The sequence below is a fragment of the Acanthochromis polyacanthus genome, chromosome 1, assembly GCF_021347895.1.
Source record: "Acanthochromis polyacanthus isolate Apoly-LR-REF ecotype Palm Island chromosome 1, KAUST_Apoly_ChrSc, whole genome shotgun sequence".
Lineage (NCBI taxonomy): Eukaryota > Metazoa > Chordata > Actinopteri > Pomacentridae > Acanthochromis > Acanthochromis polyacanthus.
Window position 1 is genome coordinate 65,275,087 of NC_067113.1, and position 15,711 is coordinate 65,290,797.

The following is a 15,711-nucleotide window of genomic DNA, read 5'->3' on the forward strand; positions in this document are numbered from 1 at the left end:
AATTCTGAATGTGAATGTGACTGTTTTTCTCTATATGTAGTCCTATGATAGACTGGTGACCTGTCCAGGTGTCTCCTGCCTTCACTCTAAGTCAGCTGGGATAGACTCCAGCACCCAAATAAGGATTAAGTGGTGTATAGATAAAGGATAGATGGGTGACTATTCCATACAATATTGAGTCAGGCTGTTAAAATAAAAAATAAAAAAAAACCCTAAAGTGAACAGTGGACATTTTGAGATGCCTACAATCTGACACATCAACACAAGGACACACACAGACACAAAGCCTCACCTTTGGCCTCACAGTCCCTGAAGGAGACAGATCCTTCATATCTGGTCATGAGGCCTCCTCCACAGGTGAAGCACAGAACCCGGCCTGGTTCTGGCTGGTAGGAGCCCAGTGGACAGGGCTGGCATGGGCGGAACCCGTCAGCAGAAAACTGACCCGCTGGACACTGACCTGATGAACACACCAAGAAAACCTCCTGTATCCTGTTCCCTTATTTTATCTAGTCTTTTGACAAACAGCTTGAACTTCATTGAGTTGCACTGTCACCGACTCTCAGTGTAGTCAGTCAGTTAATATCTGTTCACTTTCACTTCTCCACAAAGAGCTCACACTGCTAAATGTGAAATCTAAGTAAGACGAAATAGTTTCAATAAAGGCAATAAATCCTAGTTGTTTGTTCGTCAACATATTTCTTCTTACCATTTTATTTGTACTTAGTTATCTTAATGAAATATTATAAAATGCTATGCTATAGTACGCTTTATCACAAGTACTGAGTAACTTCATGGTTGAAACTAAAATCTGATCATATTAGAGTGTTAAAGCTGTGACACTATGAGTGCAGTGAGTTGCCTGTTTGACAACAATCATTGCTAATATTGGTTGGTGTGAATAATGATCCAAACAGACAAAGAGACAAACAAAAAAACTCAAGTTCATACTGACACTTCTCAAGAACAAGTTGCTGCTCACCAGATCACTGAGATAGTTATTCTTTTAAACAATCTATTACATCAGTCTGTTGTAGCAGTACAAGTGTGTTAATCTAAGTCATGAGTACTGATTTTCAGCATAGTTTGCTATTTTTGGGGGTAAACTCCAGGACATACCTTATTTCAGGAGGATTACAATTAAAGCACATTTTCTTATATAATGAATATCATTTTTTGAAGTTGTTGGAACTAGCAGTTGCTAAATTTCAGTCAGTTTCATTACATGTATGGAGAACTTAAAAAAAAAGTACCACAACAAATGCAGCATGTCTTGTGTTCTGTAGTAGTTATTAAACCTCTATGGGTATTTTATTCACTTGTTTTAAAGCGCCTTGGTAAGTGAAATTTTCCTTGTTTCCTTGTTTTTCCTTGTTTTAGAGAGCTGAGGTTTTGCAGTTTGCCTAAATCATCACAAGGTGGCGTCAACCTATCCATGTCTGCAGAATGTAGATATCACTAATAACTAGAGGTTTTGCTTCATTACACACTTGCAGCACTGCTGCACCTCGGCAACAAAAAGATGAAATGTCCATATTTTTGCCATTTAAAATGCTTGTAATAGTCTTACATGCAAAAGAGGAAAACAAAGAAGGAAAACAAAAGAAAAGCTATTGTGTTAATCTGTTTAGCACAACAGTTCTTCCAGGGCTGTAGGAGTGTAAATGCAAAATGCGAGGCCTGCTATCTGCTGGAGATAATCCCTATGTCCCCACTAACCTGGGCAGAAAGCAATCTGCTTGTTAGGTGGAATAAACGGCAATCTGTCCTCAAGCTAGATTCTGTTCTTTATTGAAAGCTTCATTAGCGGATGTTTTTTATGACTCTTATTTCTGCTGTATTATTTCTTGTGGTTATCTGCCCATATTTTTCTTGTGTCTCTATGCTGATTGTGTGCTTTTCTGATTCTAAATGTCTCATCTTCTCAGGTCTCTTACAAACACATGTCAATCCAAAAGAAACTACTGGATTAAATAAAGTTCATTCAGTAACAACAGAATGGTGAAATACCTCCACACTGAGACACATTCTTGGCACCAGTGATTCCCTGTCCTTCAGTACTGGGACAAGGCTCACAGGACAGCTGGCCTTCTGTGTCCTGGTATGTACCAGGAGGACACTGGACACACTGTTCCTGCTCCCCACTGTAGAACGTCCCCACAGCACAGCTCACTGAGGAGACACACAGAGGAGAATGCTTCCTGTGGCTTCTGATGGAGCAGCAACACCGAGACATCAGCAGACAGCTCTTGAAACTCCAGACTTACCACACTTTCCGTCTCGGAGGACCTGTCCCGTACTGCAGGTCTCAGCACCCTCTGGTACCCTGGATGGTTTCTGGGCCACTTCATACTCCGTCCCAGAAAACTGGATATAGAACTGCTGTTTGTTGATAGACTTCCTGAGTGTCCGCATGGCGCTCTGCAGCTTCTGCTTCATCCGCTCCCGCACACAGTCTACATTACACGAGTCTGAGCCAAAAAATAGTTTCATCATTTCCTGCATTCTGGTAGACTTTCTGTCACACGCTACTGGACAAAAGTTTGGACACACCTTCTCATATAATGGTTTTTCTGTATTTTCATGACTATTTCCATTGTAGATTCTCACTGAAGGCATAAAAATTATGAATGAACACATATGGAATTATGTAGTAACAAAAAAGTGTGAAATAAGTCCAAACATGTTTTACATTTTAGATTCTTTGCTTTGTTTACTGCTATGCACACTCTTGGCATTCTCTAGATGAGCTTCAGGCGGTAATCACCTCAAAAGCTTCAGTGGAGTTAAGTCAGTTAAGAAAGACCAACACACCTGAGACTTCCTCCTCCTTCATCTCCATCTCAAACTCAGCTGTGATGTGGGAAACCTCTTTGGAAGGAGATTTGCGTCCTCGTCTGCGCTTCTTAGATGAGTCGCACTTCAGATTTACAAAAGTCACCTGGCAGTCATCAGTGCAGGGGAACTGGCCTCCTTTTGGTGAATGAAATAAAAGTGAAGAAGATGATAATCAGAACATGCATTCTGTGCATGTTTATGTACATATTTCCTGTCATTATCGTCTATGTTACAGATGACAGAGTGTGTGAAAGGGGTTTCCAAAACACTGCAATGTCTGATGTATGTATGAAATGTTCTTTACCTTGCAGAGTCTGCCTGGATGAATCTCTGTGTCTCTCCTTGTTGCGGGGTCTCAGGTGACACTTGGCATCTTTAATCTTAAACCTGGCCTTCTGTTTGATGGGTGGTGCCAGGGTGTCTGTATTCAAACACAGCAGAAACACAACACTTGACATAACACACTCATTGTCAAAGACTAGCAACTGTATTATCATTATTGTATCATTATTTATTTTTTGGACACTTCATTTTTCAAAGTTTTTATCCCTAAAAAAATACAACAAATACAGTATGTCTTTAGCATTCCAGTACACACAACTAATAGACATGTCAAGCAAGGTAAAGAAACAAAAACTAATTTGATTTACTGTTGTACATTTAACATTTTTTCCCATAAGCTCTTAATTATAGATAATGAGGGGCAATCAAGACTGGAATCAACTCATATACCTGAGTAATCACATCTTTTCCAAGGGGATTTATTTCCAGAACATTGTCTAACATGATTTTATTATGTAAATAAGGGAAGCATTTGGTAAGCATTGAAAACTGAGTGTGAGTAAGATTATATTTCTGCTGGTGAAAAAATCTAATGTAAAATCAATACATAGATGGAACTGTGTTATTTTTTGTCCTTGATCTGTGCTTATGAAAGAGAAAACTTTTTCCTGTTGAATCTGACTTTCATTCTTAATTATTATTGGATAATTGACCACTCCCTCTTTCACACCTCCAGTGTTGTCAGCTGCCTCATTAACACCTGGTGTGTCACGCTCAGATTTTTGCTTTCTGTTTCCCAAATCCCATTTCTATATGCAAAGTCTCCACAAGTAGAGAGTAATTTCTGAAGAAACAAAGACATGAAACCGTATTTGTTTCTCATCTACAAGTGCTGTCAAAAGTTGTGAACAATTCAATTCAATTATCTATTTATATAGCCAAATACAATTCTAATTATCTCAAGATGCTTTATAGAACCCATAAGCCTGAACTCTGGGCGTTTAAGCATTGGCTTGCTCTAGGAGCAAGTCCAAAGGTGACATGTCTCTTCCTAAGGAACACACCAAAAGGAATGTCACATTACTCCAAAAACTATTGAAACACTCTTTGTTTACTCCCTATTCAATTAAATTCTAAGATATTGCTTTTACTTTCTGAATGGACAAGCTCATGACTAATGAGCTGACTCATTGGTTAGTTACGTAGAACTAAGATGCATGGAGATGCTGCATTCTGGGCCATCAGCTCTCCTATCTGGAACAGCCTTCCAGAGGACAACCTGAGTTTTCATGTCATCTCAGGCAACTTACTGGTATCAGACATCTTTATTTATTTTCTATTATATTCTTTTGTCATTTCTTGATCTTATTGTCTTTATCACTATTGTTTATATGAAATGTAGCCTATACATGCATAACAAAGTTACTGATATAAAAACACATAAATTCTGCACTGTAAGATGGAGCCAAGTAACTAATAGCACAACCTAGGACATTTGAAAACGTGTGGTGTTGCATCGTCACATAGAAAATCATTTGAATGTATAATATACTATTCATTATTTAACACAAACATTATTTTGGTGTGTTTTTTGAACTTGTAGGCCAGTGTCTCTGATAACAAACAAAACTATTAGTGCTTTACCAGTCATTCAAACATTTAACAGGATGTGAGTGGATGAATGTGGTTTTAAAAAAAATAACCCCTTGTCCATATCAGTGCCATCTCCACCTCTCTTTTTGTGTCTCCCTCTCCCCTCACTGGCCGAAGTCCCTGCATTTATTTGGTGTCATTCGTTTGTCTTAATTTCACCTCATGAATATGTATATTACCTCCTAATGTACTAGTAATTAGATATGTTATGAAATAATATCATAACATAATGTTGAGCAATGATTTCTCAGACGAAGAAGAAGCAAGGCCAAAGTAATCCCTGCCTGTGTAGTGAGCTACTGTCTCTCCGCTGATCAGGACCTACTACATTTCCCATAATGCTTGGTGTACTGTACCAGCACAAGTGGGTAAAGCAGCGGTGGCGTTTCTCTTCTGAGGAGCTTTACCAGGCTGGACAGGCACTCCACAGCTCAGTGTGTAGCTGTTCTCTGAGTCTGAAAGAAACAAACACACCAACAGACATAGTTATGGTGAGAGGTTAAGGAGGTGGGGAGGTTTTGGTCGGAAGAATTCCATCGACCAGGGTGTTTCACTTGGCTATAAGCTGGGAAAGAAAGTGAGGAATGAAAAGCGTTTTTTAAATATTTAATGGTCTTATTAGCCTGTTGTGTTTAGAAAAGAGCAGAGAGCCCAGAGGAAGGTGTGCTGCCATTTGGCCTTACACCACGCTTGTGAAATGAAAGCCTAAATGAAAGATCTATGAATCCTGTCTGTCTCTCTTAATGTGCATGTACACACAAAGGTACATTTCGAGTAAGAAATGAGGGATGAAGTTTTTAGAGATCATAAAAGTGAGACGATTAAATCAGAGCCCAGGCTGCATTCAGCCACAGGAATTTACATGGCTCCTTCCTAAAATTAAGATGTACTCCAAAAAGACAGAAAAACAAATATTTCACTTTGTGTCTGAGAGCCATCCATCATTCTCACACGATGGCTGCCAAGTTAAACAGAGCAAGAGACATGCTATGGAAAAAACAGTGTGATCAAAGAATGTAATCGATTTACAGATGTGTGTTAAGTACTATCGCAGAGGAGAGGCTGGGGTGCCAGCCAAATGGCTGCAATGGGTGAAGCCAAGAAAACCACGCAGAGTAAAAAACACGTCAGTCTGAGTGGAGAACCCCCTGAGGAGTCCACAAATACAGCAATAAAGAACACGAGTGGCTTCATCAAGCATCAGTGGACCTGAGTGGAGGTTGGTACAGAGAGCTGTAACTGCTGGCTGACACCACCAGAGAGCAGCATGACAGCAGCAACAACACAACTCACAGTGCACAAAGAATTTAGAGATTTATAGGAGTGGGATGAACTTCTTTTGCTCAGTCACTATGTTCAAGACCCAACCTGGAGGTAGTTCTATTCTATTTTTTTGGAATATAGTTTAAAAGGAGTGGAGATAACCCTTTGACACCTGAATTTGTTTACAATTAAATAAATAAATTTTTCTTTAAAACTGTGTATTTTTTCTTTCTAGCTGGTGCTAAAATAAGTGGAGATTGTTAATTTGTCTATTACACATTGAACAAATATATAACAATAGTAACAGATATATAACAATTAGGCCCTACTCTGACTGGTCCAACAAGAAACCAGTGCTTGCAAAAGGTTCCGAGGTAAGTACTGAATATGCACAAACGAGCCTGTCCTCATAGAAAAATGACCACATAGGTCGTCTGTACACGCCCGTATTACGGCCGAGTGTTACGTTATGACGTTAAGCGACCTCTAGCGGTTGAGTTAATATCGACACTCCAGTGTCTAAGCTGAAACATCACCATGAACAAACTTTTACCTAACACTATCCCTAACCCTAACCATAACCCTAACCATAACCCTAAACCCGTGTTGCGAAAGTGAGGAAAAAGCCGTTTCGCGAATTAAATCCCGTAATGCGTTCCTGTCTCCCGTAGGGGCGGTAACGTAAATACACTCTCATGGGTCGTATTCCGGGGCACGTTACATACGACCTGTGTGGTCGTATGAGTTTGAGGACTTGTTGGCACAAACTGGCATCGGGGGGAAAGGATACGCTATCTCGGCTGCAGTCTGAATGAAAGCGGTATGATGCTAATTCACAACAATAGGCGTCAAGGGGTTAAATAAATAGAAGAGTTTAACCCCTTCTAATTAGTTCGGACACAAAATTATGTTTCCCTCTTCTTTGTTGTTTTTCTCTCTGTAAAATGATCTCCTTGTCACCAGAAACATTTTTCATCACTGCAAATCCCCGTGCTAAAATAAACATCAAGGCCCCAAACATGAATTAACAAATAACCACAAGGGAAAGGGAATAAAGACTGGAGAGCTTTCATTGTCACTGTAGAACATCCCAGAACGTCTGAAGAAAATCCACATAAAAAAAACACAGATTAACTTATAGCACAGATGGAAATCGATGTCTTTTTCTTGATAGTCATGTCAGTCATTCACTAAAAAACAGCTCTTGAAGTCTAACGATGCTTCGCTTCATTGTCATGTATAACAGCTTGGATTTCTTGAAAATATAAAACTTGAAGACACTTCCTAAACTTGGAATTGCATTGTGGTTTTTGTTTAGTTTAAAATTTACAGAAATACATTTAAAGTTTAGGTTATGGTCTTCTGTTAGTGAAAGAGCAAATGTAACATCACCATTTAGAAAAAACACCCCACTGAATCTGCCTACTGCCTGTAAAGTGGAATGAGTAAACTATGATATTCAGAATCTGTGCAATCTGCTGTTGACTTCTATGGTAAAAAATAATAAACAATGTCCACTGCTGAAGCCTTGCTTTTTCTCATTTCTTCACTCTTCTTCCATATTTGCATTATTGGTTATGCACTTGGTTGGCAATGATGGAAGCTGAATTTTACAGCTGTAAGTGGAAAATGTTTTCCCCTTTACACAGCAAATTACTTAAAGCATTGAAATAAATACATTTGCAGAAGAAGTAGATTTGTGGTTCATGTTTATATAAACCTGCAAATAGTCACCCTAAGAAAATCAGGAAGCAAAATATGATATAAATAATGATATACATTCATGTTCACCTATATTTGCAGAGAACTTTTTGTTTTTTTGGAATTATCAAATGAGCCTGTTGTGTTTATTGAACACAAAGATCAACTCATATAAATCTGTCAAACTTTTGCAGCAAGGTTAGGGTTAGGCTAGGAGTAGCTTTAAATGATGGAAACAGGATGGAGTGTGTGTGTGTGTGTGTGTGTGTGTGTGTGTGTGTGTGTGTGTGTGTGTGTGTGTGTGTGTGTGTGTGTGTGTGTGTGTGTGTGTGTGTGTGTTCTTGTACTTGCTACATGGTGAGTACCATTTTCTGCATTTAACTATCAAAGTGAGGACATTTTTACAAAGTGAGGACATTTTGGCCGGTCCTCACTTTGAAACAGCCATGTTTGAGGGTGAAGACTTGTTTTTAGAGAACAGGTATGAATTGAGGTTTGGTTAGGGTTAGGGTAAGGATTAGGGTTAGGCAATCAGTTGTGATGGTTAAGGTTAGGGTAAGGCTCTGGGAAATGCATTACGCCTATGGATGTCCTCACTAAGATAGAAGTACAAACATGTGTCTGTGTGTGTGTGTGTGTGTGTGTGTGTGTGTGTGTGTGTGTGTGTGTGTGTGTGTGTGTGTGTGTACCAGCGAGGAAGAGGGCATTGGAGCGGCAGGACAGCGAGCAGACCTCAGCCCCTCCACTCTTGGTGCAGGTCAGCTGGGCTCGGGGCACTGGCTTCCCATTGGGCAGACACTTCACCGCCTCTGAGGAATATACAAAGTCACATCACCATGACAACCACCTGGACACACACAGACACGCTTTAATTTCAGGCCTGTGGAGGTGTATCGCACCTCGTACATCGTACAAGGGCACATGCACACAAATGCAGACTTACACAGCGAGCTGGTGCTTACCAATGCAGTCTTTCTTGTTCCAGTGGAGTTTCTGTCCTGGTGGACACACACACTCATAGCTGCCCTGAGTGTTTATGCAGCCGTGCTCACAGCTCCCATTATTGATGCTGCACTCATCGATATCTAAGAAAAAAAAAACACAACATTATAGTTAGTGTATGTGCAATTTTCCCTGTCTCATTTTTAAGAGGAAACTCACAGACGATGGTCATCAAGGTGTCTGTGTCATACATGTGATTCTCCTAGGAAGAGGCAAAGAAGACAGTAGAAAAGAAAACCCGTCATGCTTTGAGAGTCTTCACATACACTACCATTCAAAAGTTTGGGGTCACCCAGACATTTTCATGTTTTCCATGAAAACTCACACTTTTATCCATGTGCTAACAGAACTGCACAAGGGTTTTCTAACCATCAGTGAGCCTTTCAACACCATTAGCTAACACAATGTAGCATTAGAACACAGGAGTGATGGTTGCTGGAAATGTTCCTCTGTACCTCTATGGAGATATTCCATTAAAAATCAGCCGTTTGCAGCTAGAATAGTCATTTACCACATGAACAATGTCTACACTGGATTTATCATTCATTTAATGTTATCTTCATTGAAAAAAATTGCTTATCTTTCAAAAATATGGACATTTGTAAATGAAGTCACATAGTGACTAAGTGACCTTTTTTAAGTTTCTGAAATAGTGTTATGTAAAGGCTTATACTAATTAATTGTAATTATGCTATTCATAAAAATGGTCAACATATGCAAGCAAACATCTGAACATTGGGGTACCCAAACTTTTGGAGTTTACACTGCTGGCAAGTAGTCTCAAGCAACTTACTGGTATCAGGCATCTTTATTATTTTCATTATATTCTTTTTGTCATTTCTTTGATCTTATCGTCTTTATTGCTATTGTTGGATTTCTTCATTTTATGAAATCTACCTGAGGGAAGTCTTCAGCTTTGAGTTATTCTACAATTTCAAAATATACAAATAAAAATCAAATAATTACATTTCCTTGAATGATGTATGTCTTGTGTTTTCAAATAAATCTTACAGTATTTAAAAGCAAACAACCAGATGTGTCTTGTGTTATCTATGTGACTTACTGTAACACTTTAAAGTGTATTGCGTTTTGACTTGTGTGTCTTATTGATCACAGCACAGGTTCCGTTATTCACAATCTGATCATCAGAGGCATTATCTGTCTCTGTCCTCCCATCCTTGTCCATCACAGTGCGTTTCTTTTTTATTTGGCCAAATCACAGAAACACTTCTCTGAATAATACAGCGTAGTTCAATGACACCACAAACTGCATTCTCTGAAATCTCCATACAGCAACAGCATCAGTGTCAACATTCTAACCTTCATGAAGAGAGGATTTACTGCAGAACTGCTGTATTTGACTGCATTAGTTTTGGCAGTTTATGAGGTAGATAAGGTAAATAGATCTGATAATCTGGCAAATGAATAGACACTGATCAGCCACGACATTGAAATAACTCACCTCCACAGTGAGTGAGGCCGTATAGGATGTATCCTTTGTTGCACAAGCACTCAAAACTGCCAGGGTAGTTGATGCAGGTGTGGTCACAGGTTCTCTCAAAGGAGCACTCATCAATGTCTGTGGGAGACCAAAGAGATCCATGATTGGTAAATTAAAAAAAAAAAAAAAACAAGACTGTAGCTCTATTTGATGGAACAGATTCCAATATCATCCCCACTGATTTAACAAACTCAATCGGATTTGCTTTTTTTCATTCACTCAAAGTGATTTTCCCATTTTCACATCACAGTACTACCACACAGTGAATGCATACTCCTGACAGCAAATGATGGAGGTGGGAATGTGATGATATGGAGCACTATGAGAAAAAAGATGTTGGCAAAGTTATATTTAAAAAAGGCACCATAAATGTCTGTGGATGTACCAAAATACTGGCTGACAAGAAGACTCCCAGTCTATCCAGTCAATGAGCCCTGCAGAAGACGAAATATTCTCACTAGTCAGCTATCGAAAGCAAACTACTAAAATCACACAACAGTTTCTAAGGAAGGAAAATTATGACTTGGGCGGGTATGCTGCCTGACTTGAATCCAACAGAACACCTTTGCAGTCTTTGAAAGAGAAACGTCGAGCAATACCGCCCCTCCAACAAAAACAGCTGAATAGGATTGAGTCTGTTACCAAAAAATTAAGATGGATATACACATTTTTGAAAAAATAAAAAATGTACACTACCATTCAGAAACTTGGGGTCACTTTGAAATATCTTTGTTTTTGAAAGAAAAGTTTTTTTTTCCCAATGAAGATAACATTAAATGAATGATAAATCCTGTCTAGACATTGCTAATGTGGTAAATGACTATTCTAGCTGGAAACGGCTAGTTTTTAATGGAATATCTCCATAGGGTTACAGAGGAACATTTCCAGCAACCATCACTCCTGTGTTCTAATGCTACATTGTGTTAGCTAATGGTGTTGAAAGGCTATTTGATGATTAGAAAACCCTTGTGCAGTTATGTTGGCACATGGATAAAAATGTGAGTTTTCATGGAAAATATGAACTAGCTTGGGTGACCTCAAACTTTTGAACAGTAGTGTAATTCTCAGTAAAAATAAATTAATCAAGAGATGTGGACATTTTGGTCCGTTGATTTTCTACTGTAGGGTTTGATTTTTATTTTCAGAAATCTAAGTGTTAGTTTTCATTTCACACAACATCCTAATGTTAAACTTAAAAGCAATAGAATGACTGATATTCTTCAAAGAGTCAAAGTTCACGTAGTTTCACAAAATAATGGATCTCTTTACATTCAAATGAAATTGCAGAGGGGTGTAATCACTTCTGTTGTGTCTATGGAGTAACAGTCAGTGGGATGGGTGGCTTTTAGACATCGCAGTCTTAATGACTCATTTACGAACAGAAAGAACCCAGGACTAAATTAGCCATCTCATTAATCTCAGCCGACATTATAGTAAACACATGAGTTCCACACTAAACTAGGACAAGAGCTCTTTCTAATCAGATCGGAAAAACTTCACAGAATTGACGCAAGACGGCTAGCATTCACTGTTACGTCAGTATCTGTGTGAGTATGTGTATGAGTGTGCACGGCTGTCTGTGCATGTGTTTATGTATACTTGTCCGGTAACAAATATTATCAACCTACCAGCAGTGGAGGGCAGCTTCTCAAGCTCACCTGGTTTATTTCAGGCTGTTCCAGGGGGCTTTACAGAAGCTAAAAATACGGTATGTTATAATGGAGTTTGTCATGCGGAGGAAGTTGTTAAGGTCTGGATGTTGGCTCGGTAAATACTCCAGGCAAATGTCCATGTGAGGACTCAGGAATAGCTTGCCTGTTTGGAGTTAGCCCACAAGCATAGTTTACATAAACTCAACTGTGCACACAGGAGTTGCCTACAGCTGTTAAATATAAAATGAACACATTTATTAAAAAATGTTAGTTTCTGGTGTGTGTTCTGACATGTTTTTTTCTGTGAGACACACACTTGGTCCTGATGAGGTGTTTCAACAGCGATTGACATTTATCTTCCTGCTGGCAACATTCTCTTTGTCTTTGTAAACATTTAGAATAGAAGGAATCATTTGTGGAAACTGCTTATGCAGCTACGGCAAACAATTAATCTTTCTGCTTAGGTAACTTAGCCAGTTCTGGCAGCTACTCTAACACTGGCATGTAGTGCATCACCAGGAGCTATTTCTTCTGGAAAAGCTCATAGGCACACAAAGACTTGACAAATTAAACATTACATTTCATCTTAAGGTCATGCTGAAGCTGAACACATCAGATGTCAGTGAATGGGACAAACCTGGCAGCTATTGGCAGCCATGATACAATGGCAAAGGTGTGTCAGAAATAGGCACTGATGCTGTGATGTGGTGAGCAACACTCAACACCACATTATTAAGATTCCAAATGCACTACCAAGGGTGCACAGCTAATCCAACACATATACGTATCTGTATTCACACTGTTTCAGGCTGGTGGTTTTGGGCCCAGGATAGAAGCACCTCAGGGTTTTGTTGTTAATAAAAATCATTAAATATTTGCCTGTTCTCTTGTCTCACTTGCTGTAACTTGTAAGCAGGAATCTGCCTTTGGTCGTACAAAGAAAACTGCTTATGACAAGGAAGCCTCTAAATGTACACTGCACATCCAGCTGCTGGGACAAACTCTCCTATATCTTTACACAGAAAGATGACTGTGCGTAATAAATGAATAATCATACATTGGAATACAAACATTTCAAAAGGCCAGAAGTAACTTCACTGGAATATTAGAATAACTTGGTACCAGAACTGCATAAAATCGATTAGATTAAAGTGTATATTTTCATTATACAGAGGCAGAACCTAGTGTATCACTGCACTGAACAAGATATCAAACTGACTGATTTTATCATCTGACTCAAACACAGTCTGGGGCTCCAGTCACACATTAATTTCCCTCCCCAGAACAATTCATCCATGATCTTCTGTTTGCCTTTCTATTTGTCAGTGATCACAGTGTCCATCACAGTGTGCCCCATCAAACACAAAACTTAGTTATTACGAAACACACATTTCAAAATAAAGTGGTCTTTAGTTTAAAGTATTTTTATATTATGCATTAGTACCCAATCCATGTGTCTGTGTAGAGCTCAGTCATCCAGGTCATGGTAATCATATGAGCTTCAGTAAAAATCAACTGGACTTCTCTTTTGGGTTCTTGAAGACGTTTCACCTTCATCCATAAGGCTTCTTCAGTTCTAACTGGACGACTACAGAATTTATAGTCACTTCAGCTAGAGCGACTATAAATTCTGTAGTGTTCTTCAATAACCTACAAGGGAAGTCCAATTGATTTCTACTGAAGCTCCTATGATTACCCAGTACATATTTATTCTTTTTCTGTTTCTTCACTTTCTTGTATACATCTAGCCAGGCTACAGTAGCCTCATATAGCATACAGCACATATACATTCCAACATCAAGAACGCAAGAACCATTTCTGTAAAAGCTCAGTTAGCCCTAAAAGAGGCTAAAATATCTATCTATTTAAAAAAAAAAAAAAAGCTGCTGTGCTGGTCTCAAACTGATTAGCTCACCTTGGAAAAGTCAAATAATGTTTGACTAAACTGACAGGGAACATTAAGCACCATTTTCCTGCCCTATTGATGTTAAAGTAGGGTAGGAATCAATGTAAAATCCACCATATAAGTTAGCACAACAAACTATCAAATGCTCTATTTCCTACATGTTCACTGACAGTGACAATTAGGGAATCATTCCTTCTAAAATCTGTGTCACCTCATGCCTGCCCAAGTTCCTACAGCGGAAAGTCGCCTATTAAAACATTTTCAAGTCTAAAGTTTGCTTTGTTTTCTGAAGGATCATTATAACAAATGAGTAAAGAGACATTAATATGGGGTATGTTGCTGAGTTTTTCAGATAGAGTATGTCTGCTCTTCTGATTTAGGTGCTTAAATCTAGCAGTTTCCTGTAGATGTAAAAGTTTAATTCACCAAGTACAGAAGACATCAGTACCTGTAGATCCAGCCATGTAAATAATTAACAACTGTCCTTGACATATATCAGATAAAATTCAAAAGGACCCAAAATTCTGTGCTATGTAGGCCTGACTGATTGAATGAAAAATTAACTAGGTAAAAAAGTGCTTGACAGCTATCGTCACTGACCTTGACATGTCCGTTCATCTGTGAGAAGCTTATGGCCTTTTTGACAGCTGCATTCGAAGGAACCTACTGTGTTTCGACAGTAGTGATCACAGCCTCCGTTGTTCTCCAGGCATTCATCGATGTCTGAGTGGAGAAATGACAGGAATAAAAAGTGAGAAGCAGTAGTAAACTTAATGTTGAAATTCAACTTATGATTTGCATGTTCTTTTGAGTCCATCTGACTCACATTTCAGATGCATTTTTGAACATAAACATAAACAGAAGGATCTTGTCATAGCCTATAACGACATCAGCAGCCACTGTGCCAGTAGATCTTATTTTGCAAAATGACTTAAAACTAGTTATAACATTGAGTCTATGACATAGAGGACTGTGCAAAAGTTTTGGGCACTTCAGATATTACTCAGAAACATTTGATGTATTATTGTATAGTTATAAATTAGTTTGTCCATAGAAAATGTTGTATTTCATACATTATCCTTTCATATAAAACAAAACCATGCCAGGATGCTAAAGCAGCATGACAGACACATGGTAGTCATCTGGGAGACACCAGGATCTCACACAGGCATTCATTTCACAGCACACAGGTGTTTCCGAATGTGCTGTTAAAAAATTCCTGCAAAAACACAAAGAAACAGTTGAGGACTAGGAAAGCAGTGGGCGGCCGAAATGAAAAAATCTGCCACTTGGTAGACAAAAGGCACATCAAGCTGACTTTCCTTTGAAACTGGCAGAAACCAGTTGAACCATGGTGGTACAGTCTGGAGAAATGTAGTTAGAAGCGGTCTTTATGGAGGCTTGCAGCCAAAACATGATTCCTTTTATATGGAAACAAAGCCAAGCAATTCACCTGTGCAAGAAAATACAAGAGCTGGGCCGCAGATGAACAGCAGCAAGTGCCCTGGACTGATGAATCCACAAATATTAAAATATTTGGCTCTAATATGTGCGCCTGCAAGAAACAGGTAGGCACGTTGGAGGTTCATGCAGGTCTGGGGTTGTATTTCTACAAATGGACTTGCGAACAGAATTGGTGACCTCCGAAAATGCTGATTATTACAGATTCTTTTCCAACACACAACACCATCATCTAGGGTTAGATGGATCTCAAACCACATTCTGCAGCACAACGAGTCCAAACATATAGTCTTAGTCAGAGATAATTATCATCATCCACAACTAGGACAAGGAGTCCTGCAGTGTGATCCCCCACAGAACCTGGATTACATGGAGAGACACCAAACACAAGATACTAAATCCACAGAAGAACTAGTTCTCCAAAATGGCAGAACAGCCTAAATGTCAAAACC

General features: G+C 39.0%; 1 protein-coding gene across 3 annotated transcripts in view; it reads right to left on the reverse strand.

Annotated features, from left to right (window-relative positions):
• The window catches only part of scube1 (signal peptide, CUB domain, EGF-like 1), a 236,338-nt gene that overhangs the window by 23,696 nt on the left and 196,931 nt on the right, over positions 1-15,711 (reverse strand). For all 3 annotated transcript variants that reach the window (XM_051953882.1, XM_051953875.1, XM_051953891.1), the window contains 10 exons: positions 14,399-14,521; positions 10,202-10,318; positions 8,700-8,822; positions 8,427-8,546; positions 5,130-5,228; positions 3,143-3,259; positions 2,815-2,973; positions 2,268-2,471; positions 2,011-2,172; positions 293-460 (listed from right to left, as the gene is read on the reverse strand). In XM_051953882.1, coding sequence (XP_051809842.1) covers positions 293-460; positions 2,011-2,172; positions 2,268-2,471; positions 2,815-2,973; positions 3,143-3,259; positions 5,130-5,228; positions 8,427-8,546; positions 8,700-8,822; positions 10,202-10,318; positions 14,399-14,521 — 1,392 coding nt within the window. The remainder of the gene's footprint in view (positions 1-292; positions 461-2,010; positions 2,173-2,267; positions 2,472-2,814; positions 2,974-3,142; positions 3,260-5,129; positions 5,229-8,426; positions 8,547-8,699; positions 8,823-10,201; positions 10,319-14,398; positions 14,522-15,711) is intronic.